We start from the raw sequence: 14,949 nt of genomic DNA, 5'->3' as shown, positions 1-14,949 counted from the left end.
TTAGTTATAGTCCAAGGTTGGTATCGAGTTATTTGAATTTTATAGTCCAAGGATGGTATACGATATGAAGATATAAGCGTATGAATACATATTTGTCGCGTGTATAATTTTTTGAGAAATAAGCCAAATTATATAATTTGTATAACCAAAATACTCTCTATAATTATCAGCCAATATTTTAAATGTTCCGTTGTTTTTCTGCTTCTTAACATTGTTCCCATTACATATTATTTATAATCTACATCATCAAGGGAATCAAAGCACAAAACGTCGTTTTTTATAGCTGTGTCGTCTTCTAAATTCATCAATTATTTAGTAAAATAATTTATCAATATTTTCTTATTTCATATTAAAAACAGTAAAGTCGGTAATTAATCGGGCAAAGATCACTTTTGTGGCTTAATCTATTTACATCCGATAGCTGCAAAAGTGTAAAAAAATTGTATATTTTTTGTACATATGTATAGGGTAAAATTAGTTCGTATTGAATGATCGAAGGATAGCGTGACACGTGGAACCGGAGGTATGGAAGAGAAATCGAGTGAGAACCAAGACTGGGAACAGCAGCTGCAGTTGGCACCGGATAAACCCCGAGGGAAGCACGATCAACGTGAGCGCGTTGAATATTTATCACCATACGACATTAAATGAAGAATATTCCCTAGTAATAAATAGGCAGCCGTTGCAGAGAATTTTGGCATTCATAGCCTGCCGTTACATATTCATCAATGGCCTCTTTTATTGTCATTTAAATAAGGGCTTGATCCTAGGGTCTAGTTTCCTAGGTATAGCTATAAATAGTAGCTTCAACAACCATTGTAGATGGACGAAATCTTTGGCAAATTTTATGCTCCATCCTACTCTCAAGCTAAATAATACAACTTTACTTTCTGTTTTATATTGCTCTTACTTCTGTCCTTGCTCCCGGAGCCAGACCTGCCATTTCCTCTGATTTTAACTCTAAGTCTTATTTTTAATCTAATTTATTTATCATTTTGGATCAAATCAGTTCGCTTGTCTATAAACCACGTAACAAATTCAACTGTACCGTTTTACGGGTAAACAGTTTGGTGCCCAACGTAGGACTTAGACAGTTGCGTGATTGAGTTGATCCTTGCATCTATTATTAACTCGTTTGATTCTTTGTTTCACAGCAAAAATCGAAAATGACAGCTAATGGTGTCAAAATTGCACACAATGTTGAGGCTCACGAAAATCTGTCTCAACATGAGGATTCAATCAGTGACACCCGCAACGAGGAGGACGTGGCAACTCCGATCCATGGCGGACAATATCCCCAGCATATGCGGGAGCCAACTCCCGATGATGAGGAAGATGAGCACGTGGCGAAAACGGTAAGGATCTTGAAAGAACAACAGAAAGACATCATGGGCCATCTCTCAAGGCAGGACCAAGTCATGATGGAATTGAAGCAGGCGCTATCAGGTGTTTCCAACAATACAAATGGGAGAGGCCCAGTTCCTCCCAGTTCTCTTGCAAATCAAACGACTTAAGTTGATAACAACACCCCGAGCGGCAAGGTCGGTTTTGACAGAGTTGGGGTACCGGTAACGGATCTCGTAACAATAATGGTAATGATCCCTTCAAAACCGAACTCATGAGACTCATGAGGAAAATGAACGAGCGGATGGATCAGAACGTGAAGGAGTTTCACCCCCGAATGGATCAGATTTTAGGCGCCCCACCAGTATTGAAGGGCCAGGATTCGAAGAAGTACACCCAATTGTCGTTTAAGCCGAGCGCAACACCGGAATTGATTACGAAACAATTCAAAATGCCGGACATACCAATGTACGATGGGACTTCAGATCCTCGGGAGCACATCACAACTTATACAACATCGGTGAAAGGAAACGACTTGGCACAACATGAGATTGAGTCGATTCTGCTGAAGAAATTTGGAGAAACCCTTACAAAAAGGGTATTGACATGGTATTTACTCCTACCCGAGCATTCAATAGATTCTTGTGAAATGCTTGCATATTCTTTCATTAAGGCCCATACCGGGGCTAGGAAGGTTCAAGCCCAGAAGGCAGACATATTCAGAATAGCACAAGGAGAGTCTGAATTATTGCGGGAGTTCATTATTAGATTCCAGAAAGAAAGGATGATGTTACTGGTCGTACCGGACGAGTGAGAAGCAAAGGCATTCACTAAGGGTTTGAACCCTAGGAGCTCTGATGCCTCCCTAGAAGTTGAAGAAAAGCCTGCTCGTGTTCCAAGCAACCATATGGGCGGATGTCCATAACCGCTATGAATCAAAGATAAGGATAAAAGATGATCAGCTCAGGTTCCCGGCGTCAACCAAAGGACAGGACCGAGACAAGAACCGGGATAAGTTCAGGGATAATTTTGATGCAGACTGGTGATCTTTTAAAGCCCGGTTCTTGCCTAACGAGAAAGCCAAAGGATGCGGTAGCAAAGGGTTCTGGTCCTCGGATAGGTTCAATCCCGATAGAAGAACTGACCTCGGCCGGAACAACAGGTAACTATAAGAAAAAGAGGTACCAGGGACCCGAGATTCCTTATATCCTAGCATGTTAGATTATAATTTCAACATCAGTGTAGTGGAGCAAGTATCAGAAATAAGAAACATCAAGAAAGCATGGTTCCCGAGACCAGTCAGATCTGATCCCAGCCATAGGGATCCCAATTTGTTGTGTGAAAATCATGGGACTCAAGGCCACAGAACTGGGACTGCCAACGTCTGCACGAAGAGGTGGCGATGCTACTGAAGAACGGCCATCTCAGGAAGTTCTTGAACGAGCGAGCCAAGAACAATTACGGCTGCAGTCGGGACAACGCAGAACCCTCGAAGATAGGGGAAGACCCTCCTCGACTAACTGTCAACATCATTTTTGGATGGAATGAAATCAATAGTGTGACTTTCTTAGCAGCCAAGAAAATAAAGGTATTGGTGACCCACAGCAAGAGACTCCGGGAATTCGTCGACTACGACATCACCTTCACAGAGGAAGACGCCGATGGACTTCGAAATTTCAAGATTAAACGTGTTTTGGTTGACCCTGGAAGCTTAGCCAACATCATTCAATGGAGAGTGATGGAATAAGCCAGATTAACCAGAAGCATCATTCTGGCAACGAAGCTTATCTCCGTTTTTCAACTTGCCAAGTGTGACAACCCGAGGGAAGATCCTGTTGCCCACGAACGCCGAAGGGGTCACGAAGACCACCTTATGTGAAGTGGTTGCCGGTGACATGGGCTACAACATAATCTTTGCTAGACCATGGTTACATGAGATAAAGGTCGTACCATCGACATATCACCAACTGCTAAAATTCCCGACCCTAGAGGGAATCAAGCAAATAAGAGGAGATCAACCGGCAGCAAGAGAAACGAACACTGTGTCAGTTTCCAACAGTAAAAGGAAAGAACCCAACAAATAGCAACAACAACAATAACATATCCAGTATTATTCCACACTATGGGGTCTGGGGAGGGTAATGTGTACACAGACCTTACCCCTACTTTAGAGGATAGAGAGGTTATTTCCAATAGACCCTCGGCTCTGGAAAGCATAAATACAAATAGTAATTATAGGAACCGACGCCTACTCCCGAGCCGTGTGAATATGATAAAGGTGAGGAGCCGTCAGAATCCCACTAGGTACCGAGATACTTTCAGGTACCGGAAGAGACAGATGTAACCAAGTCCACAGTAGAAGAACTCGAACAAGGGGCTTTGTTTGAGGAATTCCTGGAGAGAAAATTTCACTTGGGAATAGGACTCAATCCCGAGCCCAGGTCAGGCTTTATTGATTTCCTTAAAACTAACATTGATTGTTTCGAATGGTCGCACTCGGATAGGATATGTATCCCATTAGAGATGGTAGTACACAAGCTAAGCCTGGACCCAAGCATCCCAGTGATGAGGCAAAAGAAGTGCTCGATAGCCGAGGTTAGAAATAGGTTTGTCAAGGAAGAGGTAATTCGATTACTTGACATCGGTTCAATCTGAGAGGTAAAGTACCCCGACTGGCTAGATAATGTATTTGTAGTTCCAAAAAAGAATAAAAATTTTCGAATGTGCATAGCTTACAAAGACTTGAATAAGGCGCGCCCAAAGGGCTCATTTCCACTGCCTAACATTGATCAAATGATTTATGCGATGACCAGGAACGAGTTAATGAGTTTTCTCGGTGCCAATTTCGGGTACAACCAAATTAATATGAACCTAGAGGATCAGGAAAAGACTTCGTTCATAACGAACTTTGGCACATATTGTTATAATGTGATGCCTTTCGGGCTTAAATACGCTGGAGCCACTTATTAGAGGCTCGTGAACAAAATGTTCGAGACATAAATAGGAAAAATGATGGAAGTGTATATAGATGATATGTTGGTCAAGTCTTTGAACGCAGGTGATCATTTAAAACACCTCCAAGAAACCTTTGGTATCCTTAGAAGGCACAACATGAAGCTAAACCCAAAAAAATGTGCGTTCAGGGTTGGCTCAGGTAAGTTCTTGGGTTTCTTGGTTTCACAAAGGGGGATCGACGTAAATCACGATAAGATCAAAGCCATCAAGGACAGCCCAGACCAGCTGACAAGCGTAAAAGAAGTCCAAAGTCTAACCAGAAGAATGGCCACTCTAAGCAGGTTCATCTCACGATCCTCATAAAAATGTCATCACTTCTTCTTACTGCTGAAGAAGAAGAACAATTTCGAATGGACTCCAGAATGTCAACGGGCCTTAAAAGATCTGAAACGTTATCTATCAAGCCCCCCACTACTATCAAATCGAGGAAAGGTGAACAACTGTTGATATACCAGGCGGTCTCAGAAGTAGCGGTAAGTGTCGTTCTAACCCGGGAAGATAAAGGTACACAATTTCTTGTCTATTATGTTAGTAAAATTTTGTCAGGAGCGGAGATTCATTATCCACACCTCGAAAAATTGGCCCTAGCTCTCGTACTCGCCTTTCGAAAGCTTAGCCCTTATTTTCAATGCCACCCGATAGCCGTTGTGAAGACCTTCCCTTTTGCGGAATGCTCTTCATAAGCCTAAATTTCCAGGCTGGTTGGACAAATGGACAGTCAAAATTAGTGAGTTAGATATTGAATACAAACCTAGGACTGCGATCAAATCGTAGGTTTTGACCAACTTTGTGGCCAATTCCAGCCCCAAGTTATTACCTCTGGCTGCTAAAGAAGCATTGCTGGTATCGAAATTGAAATCAGGAGTTTGGACCTTGTTCATGGACGGAGCTTCCAATGTGAGAGGGTCCGGGCTCGGGGTGTTCCTAATCATACCTTCAGGGGAAACCCTGAGGCATGCCATAAAAACTGTTATGTTAACTAATAATGAAGCCGAGTATGAGGCTTTGATTGTAGGACTAGAATTGGACTGGGGACTTGGCTCGGAGGTCATAGAAATCAAATGTGATTCCCAGCTGGTAGTAAACCAAGTATATGGAATTTTTGACACAAATTAGAAACGCATGCAACAGTATGTGATTAAAGTTTAAACTTTGCTTACACGATTTAGGGAGTGTTCGATCACACACATCCCGAGAGAAAAGAACGTAGAAGAAGATGCATTGGCCAATTTAGGGTCATCCTCGAAGATGAAAGGATCTGACTCTGGTACCATCGTTCAACTTATGCATTCAGTACTGGATGTGGATGGCTATTGCGAAGTTAATACAACCAACCTAGTCTGGGACTGGAGGAATGAGTTCACCGATTATCTTCAACACGACAAGCTTCCCGAAGACCCGAAGGCATCCCGGGAACTACGCACCAAAGCGGCTCGCTACAACCTCTTGGGTGGACAGTTATGTAGGAGATCGTTCCATGTCCCATTGGCCCTATGTTTAGGAGCCTCGGAGGAGGATTATATAATGAGAGAAGTCTATGAAGAGATCTACGAGAACCATTCCGGTGCAAATTCGTTGGTGTTAAAGCTGATAAGGGTGGGGTACTACTGGCCCCGGATGGAACAAGACGTAAAGGCATTTGTTCAGAAATGCGACAAGTGTTAGTGTCATGACCAATTGGTACACCAACCGGCGAAGCTCTTGCATTCGGTACTGTCCCCATGGACATTCATGAAATAGAGGATGGACATAGTTGGATCGTTGCCGCCAGGTCCCGAAAATGTAAGATTCCTTTTAATTTTAACTGATTACTTCACTAAATAGGTTGAAGCATGTCCTTACCAAAATATCGGTGAGAGCAAAGTAGTCGACTTTCTATGGGAAAACATAATTTGCCAGTTCGAAATACTGAAGGAGATTACCTGTGATAACGGACCACAGTTCATAGGCTCCAAGGTCACAAAATTTCTTGAAGACCTAAAAATCAAAAGGATTACATCCTCACCATACTGAGCGCTAATGAACCGGCAGAATCAACCAATAAGGTGATTATTCAAAGCCTAAGAGGTTAGAAGCAGCTAAAGGCAAGTGGCCGGTAGAGTTATCGGTCGTGCTATGGGCATTCCAAATGACGGCAAAAATAAGCACAGGAGAGACCTCTTTCTCTTTGGTATATGACTCCGAAGCTTTGAACCCGGTGGAAGTAGGAGAACCAACCTTACGGTTCTTCCGAGCAGACGAATAAACAAATAACGAGGCAATACTGGTAAAGCTGGAACTGCTCGACGAACGCAGGGACTTGATTTTGAGGAAAGTGACTCAGAACACTAGGGAAATCAACATTGGAAAGTTGGGTCTAACGTGGGAAAGCCCCTACCGGGTTTCAGCTGTCACTGGTAAAGGATCATACGAGCTAAAAAATAAATATGGAGTCAAATTGTCAAGTAACTGAAACGTGATTCACCTCAAAAGGTATTACTGCTGATGGATCCTACCTATACTGAAGTATGTGCTACACTCTTTTTCCCTTCGACCAGATTTTGTCCCAATCGGGTTTTTCTAGCAAGGTCTTTAACCAGGCAACAACGGAAAATATATTACGAAGGGAGCATCGTCGGCAAAGTAAAGACCTTTAAATGACAAGGCATTGAAACAATAAGCCACTACGGGATGGTTAAATAACCTTCGGCTCGATGGCAAAGTTCCTAACGGGAAACAAAGCTTGCCATCAAACCAAAGATTATTCAACCATTCCCAAATATTTTTCCTCAAATGAGCAAGACTTCCAGTGTTCCAATTCACATACTTCGCATTCAAACGCTGGGGGGAATAGTATGAGAATACGGCAACATGATTGCCATGAAATTCAGAACTATGAGACCTGGGAACAATAATGTCTCATCGGGACCGGGGACTGCATGGCCAGCCCCATAGAAACAAGTTGTAAAAGTTAGCCATATGTATTGGTAATTTCTTTTTTTTTCAGCAACCGAATGCTTATGTACTTTTGAAGATAGAAGGAATAAAATAAAGTCCTTTTATTTTTATATTGTTTCTTGTCCAAGAGATGTATTGATTTTATCATTTGAAAGTTAACTAAAAACTTCAAATGCTTGTGCCGAAATGAACATGATAAGTCTTCTTCAAGAACATTATAAACATAAGAGGGCCCTCTCTTATGAAACCCTCATAGTAAAGGATTGGTTCCGAAAGAATTTATACCCGGAACCCAAAAGCTATCGGAAGAAAATACACCTGAAGCCTTATCTAATTCGACGCAAAAGGAATGAACTTTGTGCAATACTAAAACAAAAAAGCCTTATTTATTTATCAACATGCCATAGCATAAGTACAAAGGTACAAAGGGAAAATATCAAAAGAAAAGAGGAAAATCTAAACTTCATCGCCACTGGAACTCGGGGGAGAGAGGCATCTACGCCCCCACCCCATCCCACCTCCTTCCCCCTCCCTCGAGGAGAAATGGACAGGTCTACCGCCAGCGCAAGATCTTGGCCTTCATAAGCATTCTCTTAAAGTTCTTCCTCAATTCTCGAATACTCGGAACCAGTACTAGAAGAGTCAGTTATGTCAGGTTGAGCCGGGAGACATTCTCGAACAGTTAACTCCAGCGCTCGGGCCTTGGCAATCTCATCATCAACGTCAATGACGCCCGCTTTGGCCTACTCCAAGATTTTCCTACTCATATGGTACATAGAGTATGTTTTTTCAAAAATGAGGGAATCCCCTTGGTGTTGGAGCTTTGCCTTAAGTCTGTCAACCTTGGCTAGAAGGCCATCCCGCTCAGATCTGGTAGAGCCAAGGCTAAGATCAAGATCACAGAAATTTGATATGTGAACCCAGTTTTTATCCATGATCTTCTTATACCACTCTTCCATCCGGGACCGCTTCTCCTCAACAGTAGCAGCTTCTTCGGACTTTGAATTCAAGGCTGCCTCCAAGTTATTCACTCATTCAATGGAGGCTGACTCACGCTCAGCAGCAACGAGCACAACATCTTGGACCTCAGCCCATTTAACCTTAGCTTCTTGAAACCGTACATTTAGTTGAGCGGCTTCTTGGCTAAGGACCATCGCTTCGTGCTCACGTTGTTGTAACCCAGCATCTAGCTCACTCGCCTCAGCAACCTTTGTTTCCAGCACCGGGAGGCGAGCAGCAATTTGTTTTTCTCGAACAACAGCTGATCTCGCTCGGATGTAAGTCCTTTTTTATCGAGGATCAATCTCTAAAGGCCCTCGGAAGCAAGGAAACTGGCTTGCAAAATGTGTATCAAAGTCAGAAAACCCATTATAACAGATAAAAAAAAAAATAAACAGTAAACGAACAAATACGGTACGCTGCCACATTATGCATGGCATTATGCAACATACATTCCGTGGAGAGGGAATGTAAATTCTTCTTATCTTTCTCTGAAGACAGCGGCTTTAGGTAATTGGCAAGCTCCACCGGCATGGACAGTATGTGGCACTCTTTTGAAACCGAAAGAGTAACGCTCCTCCTTCCTCGGGGGTCTGGAGAAGGGGTTGGATAGTTGTGCCCCAAATTCCCATGATCGGGAGACTAGGGAGGAGAAGAAGCTTCTTCTCGGACATCGGTGGTCGGTGGAGGAGATGTAGCAGTTATTGGTGATGAAGGCACAACCGTGTGGAGGGGGATGAAGCTAATGGTGTTGTAAGTTAGGAAGAAACTGGAATAGGAGTAGTGCTGATTATTGGTTGCTCATCAACCAAAGGCAGAAGTGGCCCTCTTTCCGACCTCGCAGGACCGGAAACAGCAACTGGGACTGGAAAGCGAGAATTGACATTCTCTACTATCTCCATTTCTCCCCAAAGCGCTCGGACCTCGCCTTCGGTTGGGGTTCTAAGCTCTCTATATTAAGCAATCTATTGAGCTGATGAAGATCATTGTCTCCGTTGAAGGGGAGCCTCTCCATCACTAGCTTCCCCGTCGTCATAAATGACCATGGTGGATGCGGCCGGCTCGGGCGTGGTCTTCTTTATTTTCTTATTTTTATCCTCGGCTGAGGAATAATGCTGCCTTTTTGGTTGCTTGTTCTCCAGCTAGGGACTTAGAGAAGAAGCATCAGCTCTGTAGGCAGATTCGAGGGCACCGCTCCGAGTGAGAGCCTCTTGCAACAACCTCGCAGCCACCGCAGGATCGTCCAAAACCTCGACTTCGGGGAAGGTAACAGAACCTGCGAGAGTCCTGAATCAAACAAAAAAGGTATGGTTAACAAGTTTTCTTACGTACTTACAAAGGCAAAAAGCAGAAAGAATCAATTTACCGTGCTTCTTGGCCTTCCACCCATGTTTTAGCGCCAACTCCTTCCATTAACGGGTCTCCGGCGTGGTAATATCCAGAATCTTCTGAACCCATTGGTCTAGGCCTTCAACCCTTGGTGGTGTCCACCGAGTAGCTGAAATAACGGAAACAAAATGGTTAGCAATGACACGGAACTGTCTCTTTGATGGAGAAAGAGATAGATTACAAACTTACGTGAACGACTCCACAATTCGGGAAAAGCTAGAGTTGTGGCCGGTATGATACCCCTAGTAGCGATGACAACAAACTGCTTCATCCACCCACGGTCATTGTCATCATCTATACTGGTAAGCAGAGCATGGTGGCCACGCTTGCTGAAATTTATTAACCCATCCCCCTCCCCGAAAGATTTTGGGGGAATAGAGGTTCATCATATGTGTCAGGTTTATGATTTTTCCCGTCTCCGTGCATAGTCGGCGCAGACAAGCCACCGTTCGCCAAACAGAAGGGCCTAATTGAGACAAGAAGACCTTTGTATCGGTGCCATAATTCCAAGATCACGGGGCCAAGTCCCCCGTTCAAAGAAAATGGACCCAAAGTGAAGGGGAACGTATAGACATACGTAAAACCCTTCTTGGTGAAGGTAACCCGCTCCACCAAGTCAGGAGCAATGATGTTAAGGTCATGGCAGTTGCAATCATCCTTTAGTAGGAATACTGTAAGAGAGAATAAAAAAGGGATACCTGCGAACAAGTCAGGTTCGAGGATTCGTAGAAGGAAACTTCTCTTGGAAGTCATTAATAGTGCTCAAGTGTTTAGGTATGATGGTACTCACCGTAGGAGGATCAGCATCAACATCAACCTCTTTATCTTTGCTTCTCTTCGGGCCTCCACCGAAGAGAAAACCAGAGTTTTTAGAGGACTTAGTGAAAGAAGCCATGATAATAAAGAGTTTATGGGCTAAGAGCAAAAGAAGTTGGAAAGAGATGAAAGCAGAAGAAGGTTAAGAGCAAAGAAGATAATGAACTTATGAGGGCTTTGGAAGTGAAAGAAATAAAATGATGAGTATAAGTAAAGATACATACGGCGGAAATCATGGCCATGATTACCTCGAGAACCGGCGAAATTATTGTCGAATCGCAAGGCAACTCGTGTTCGGAGTACTAAATGCGAGGAGACGTGCGTCTTATCAAGCGTCAGAAATTATTTAGAAGGCTTCAGAAGAATTTTCCGCCAAGAAAGGAATCTTCACCAACTTCTCGATGACACAAAGATATGTCGCCGAAAAGCAGGGGGATTATCTGTATAGGGTAAAAGTGGTTCGTATTGAATGATCAAATGATAGCGTGACGCGTAGAACGGGAGATAGATGGAAGAGAAATCGAGTGAGAACCAAGACCGGGAACAGCAGCTGTAGTTGGCACTGCATTAACCCCGAGGGAAGCATGATCAACGTGAGCAGGTTAAATGTTTGTCACCAGCGACATTAAATGAAGAATATTCCCTAGTATTACATAGGCAGTCGTTGCAGAATTTTGGCATTCATAGCCTGCCGTTACATATTCATCAATGGCTCCCTTTATTGTCATTTAAATAGGGGCTTGATTCTAGGAACGTTTTTCCTAGATATAGCTATAAATAGTAGCTTCAACAACCATTGTAGAGGGACGAAATCTTTGGCAAAATTTATGCTGCATCCTACTCTCAAGCTAAATAATACAACTTTACTTTCTGTTTTATATTGCTCTTACTTCTGTCCACGGAAGTATTACTCTCGGGGCCAGACCTGCCATTTCCTCTGATTCTACCACTATGTCTAATTTATTTATCATTTTGGATCAAATTAGTTCGCGTGTTTATAAACCACGTAACAAATTCAATTATATCGTTTTATAGGTAAACAATATAATATATAGAAGAAAACACACACACACACACACACACACACACATATATATATATATATATATATATATATATATATATATATATATATATATATAAACTATTATTTTGATAGTGACAGTGTCATTTTCCTATATTAATCACGTGAGATGCAGTACATGATGAATATACAAGGATAAAATGTCCCCGTGATAACATTGTGTACCTCATATAATAGCGCAAGATGGTACCAGTTGTCCACTGTCGTATTGTCGAGGTTGGCACATGTGTTTCGTTACGGCATCTAATTTGGAAGAGTTTGTTTATCAGTGAATAGATGCCTCAGAGAAAGAACAACTAATCCACCAAGTACTAGCATCTACACTATAAATTCCAGAGCCAAGATTTCTAAAGCTGCGAATTGCTAAAAAGGCCATAAGCATTATATTGATTGTGATGGAGAAAACAGAGTTCCCACCTCACGTAGTCATCTTCCCTTTCCCAGTGCAAGGACATGTGAACCCAATGCTCAAGCTCGCCGAGCTACTCTGCCTTTCGGGTATTCATGTCACCTTCATCAACACACTTTCTATTCAAAATCGACTTTCCCGTAATACAGACATTCAATCCCGTTTCAACCGCTTTCCTGGCTTCCGTTTTGAGACAATTCCCGACGGCCTCTCGAACAAAGTTCCACAGACTTATCAAGAGACTCATAAAGTGATGGTGATTTTTGATTCCTTGAGAAGCACTGCGAAACCAATTTTGAAAGAAATAATTCTTGCCGCCGGTTGTCCAAGTGGTAGTAGTGAAGTTACAAGGCAGGGGCCGGTGACTTGTGTTATAGCTGATGGAATTCTAAGTGTGGCACTTGAAGTAGCTGAAGATGTTGGAATTCCTATCTTATATTTTCGGACTGCAAGCGCTGCCTCATTTTGGATATATTTGTGCTTGCCTCAACTTATTCAAAACGGAGAGCTACCCTTCCCTGGTAAGTCATGAATCCAAGCTCTTTTTTTTTCAAAAGAAAGTTTATAAAAGGAAAAAAGAAGGAGAAGCTTTTCTTTCTAATCCATTGGTCAAGCTTATATAAGCTTTATGTCAAATGGATCAGACAATGAAATCATTGCTTTCCGATCCATTTAATCTAACTTGTGATGACAATGAACTAATTATTGGAGTTAGGGGCGGAGCTAGAGCTGAACTCAATAGCTTTAGTGGGAACTGGTATATGTATTAAAAGAATGTACTACATATGCACAAAAATTAAATTAATAACTCGAGCACCAGCACCTGAGACAAGAGTGGGTTGCCCTAGTAGTGAGCATCTTCCACTTCCAACCAAGAGGTTGTGAGTTCGAATCATCCCAAGAGCAAGGTGGAGAGTTCTTGGAGGGAGAGAGTCGGGGGTATATTGGAAAACAGTTATCTACCCCAGGGTAGGGGTAATGTCTGCGTACATTCTACCCTCCCAAGACCCCACTAGTGGAATTATACTGAGTTGTTGTTGTTGTTGTTGTTATAAGCACTAACACTTGAAGTCGTTATCCTAGAATTTAGAATCCATAAAATTCAAATCATAGCCGGAGTCTTGTATTCTTGTAATCATATTGAACTTAAAACTTGGGGTTTCAATTGATTTAAGAGGTTTGTTTAATTATAAGCTATAAACAACCATGTAAAATTAGTTCGATCGAGGAGCCAAATAGTTAATTAACATAATTTCATGGTGTATCGCCAGACTCCATATGTCATCTTATTCGCAAATTTGTATTGGTTTTGGATACTTCATTCAAATTGCAGGAAATGAACTAGATGTTCCAATTGCTAGTATAAAGGGCATGGAGAGCCTTCTCCGAAGACGCGATCTACCAAGTTTTTGTCGTGTGGATAGCGTAGATGTACCGATTCTCCAAATGGTGCTCACAGAAACTCAGAAGACTCTTAGAACCAAAGGGCTCATACTGAACACGTTCGAGGAAGTCGAAGGACCTATATTGGACCAAATTCGAAATCACTTACCAAAACTTTACAGCATTGGACCACTCCATGCGCACTTGAAGAACAAAATTGCATCAGAATCAATAAGTCAATCCATCCATTCTAACAGCATATGGGAAGAAGATAAGAGCTGCTTAAAGTGGCTTGACGACCAACCAGCTAACTCTGTAATTTATGTAAGTTTTGGTAGTTTGGTAACAGTGACGAAAAATGTGCTGACAGAGTTCTGGCACGGCCTTGTGAATAGTGGACAGCGGTTCTTATGGGTCATTAGGCATGACTCTATAACAGACAATGATAAAGAAGCTCAAATAGAAGAAGAATTGAAAGAGGGTGTAATTGAAAATGGTTATATTGTAAGCTGGGCTCCTCAAGAGGAGGTCTTAGCACACACTGCTATTGGGGGATTTTTGACTCATAGTGGTTGGAACTCGACTTTGGAGAGCATTATTGAGGGAGTGCCAATGATATGTTGGCCTCAATTAGCTGACCAGCAAATCAATAGCAGGTATGTTGAAGAGGTGTGGAAATTGGGGTTGGACATGAAAGATACTTGTGATAGAGTAATCATTGAGAAAATGGTGAGGGATTTGATGGAATTGAGGAGAAGTGAGTTCTTGCAAAGGGCAAATGATATGGCAAAATTAGCAAGAGCAAGTGTTGCTGAAGCTGGATCCTCAGATTCAAATTTAGCCAGATTAGTTCAGGACATAGTGTCTATGCAAAGGAAAAACTGAATGAGATGCACAACTTGTCGGAACAAGATTATTTTTTAAAGCCTGATTTGCTTATTATCACTCCAATAAAATGTAAATGAGTCGATGGTCTTTCGAAAACAATGTCTCTACTCTTTCGGGTAGGGGTAAAGTTTGCTTACACAATACCATCTCCATACCTTATTAGTGGAATTTTACTGAGTTGTTGTTTGTTTGTTGTTAAAATGTAAATGAGTCACATGTGACACTTATCATAAGTTTATATAAAAAGATTTACTAGTAACTCTTGAATTTTGCAAATAATGAATTTTAAACTATATTAAAAGAGAAAGCGAATATGACTAATTAAGATTGATGGTTAATTACGGGAGTTACTATTTTTGGTATCATTTCCTCCAATTTATTTTGTTCAGTTTTGCAGAAATTCGTTTTCCAAATCGGATCAATTATTGAGCAGGGAAAGGCACTCAATCGAGACTAGTTAATTGGTAAAATATTCTTCTACGGAAGTACCCGTTTGCAATATGTGCGAAAGTGCTACAACAGGGTGCTCATTTATTTTTGTAAAGCAATTATCTGGAAAGACAATAAAAAAGATAGTCTGGTGCACTAAATTCCCGCTATGCGTGAGGGTCCGAGAGAGGACCGAACCACAAGGATCTATGTACGCAGTCTTATCTGGATAGACAATATTGTATTTAAAATATTA

At 41.9% G+C, this 14,949-nt stretch overlaps 1 protein-coding gene across 1 annotated transcript; it reads left to right on the top strand.

The window, feature by feature from the left end:
• Positions 1-11,748: 11,748 nt before the first annotated feature.
• LOC104093162 (7-deoxyloganetic acid glucosyl transferase-like) lies at positions 11,749-14,523 on the top strand. Its single transcript, XM_009598880.4, has 2 exons — positions 11,749-12,514; positions 13,327-14,523. Exons 1-2 carry the CDS (start codon positions 11,980-11,982, stop codon positions 14,259-14,261), a joined length of 1,470 nt encoding a protein of 489 aa, XP_009597175.1. The 5' UTR covers positions 11,749-11,979; the 3' UTR covers positions 14,262-14,523.
• The last annotated feature ends 426 nt before the right edge of the window (positions 14,524-14,949 follow it).

Source organism: Nicotiana tomentosiformis, chromosome 3, assembly GCF_000390325.3.
Source record: "Nicotiana tomentosiformis chromosome 3, ASM39032v3, whole genome shotgun sequence".
In the NCBI taxonomy this organism is placed as follows: Eukaryota; Viridiplantae; Streptophyta; class Magnoliopsida; order Solanales; family Solanaceae; genus Nicotiana; species Nicotiana tomentosiformis.
This window is presented reverse-complemented; position numbering and strand designations above follow the sequence as displayed.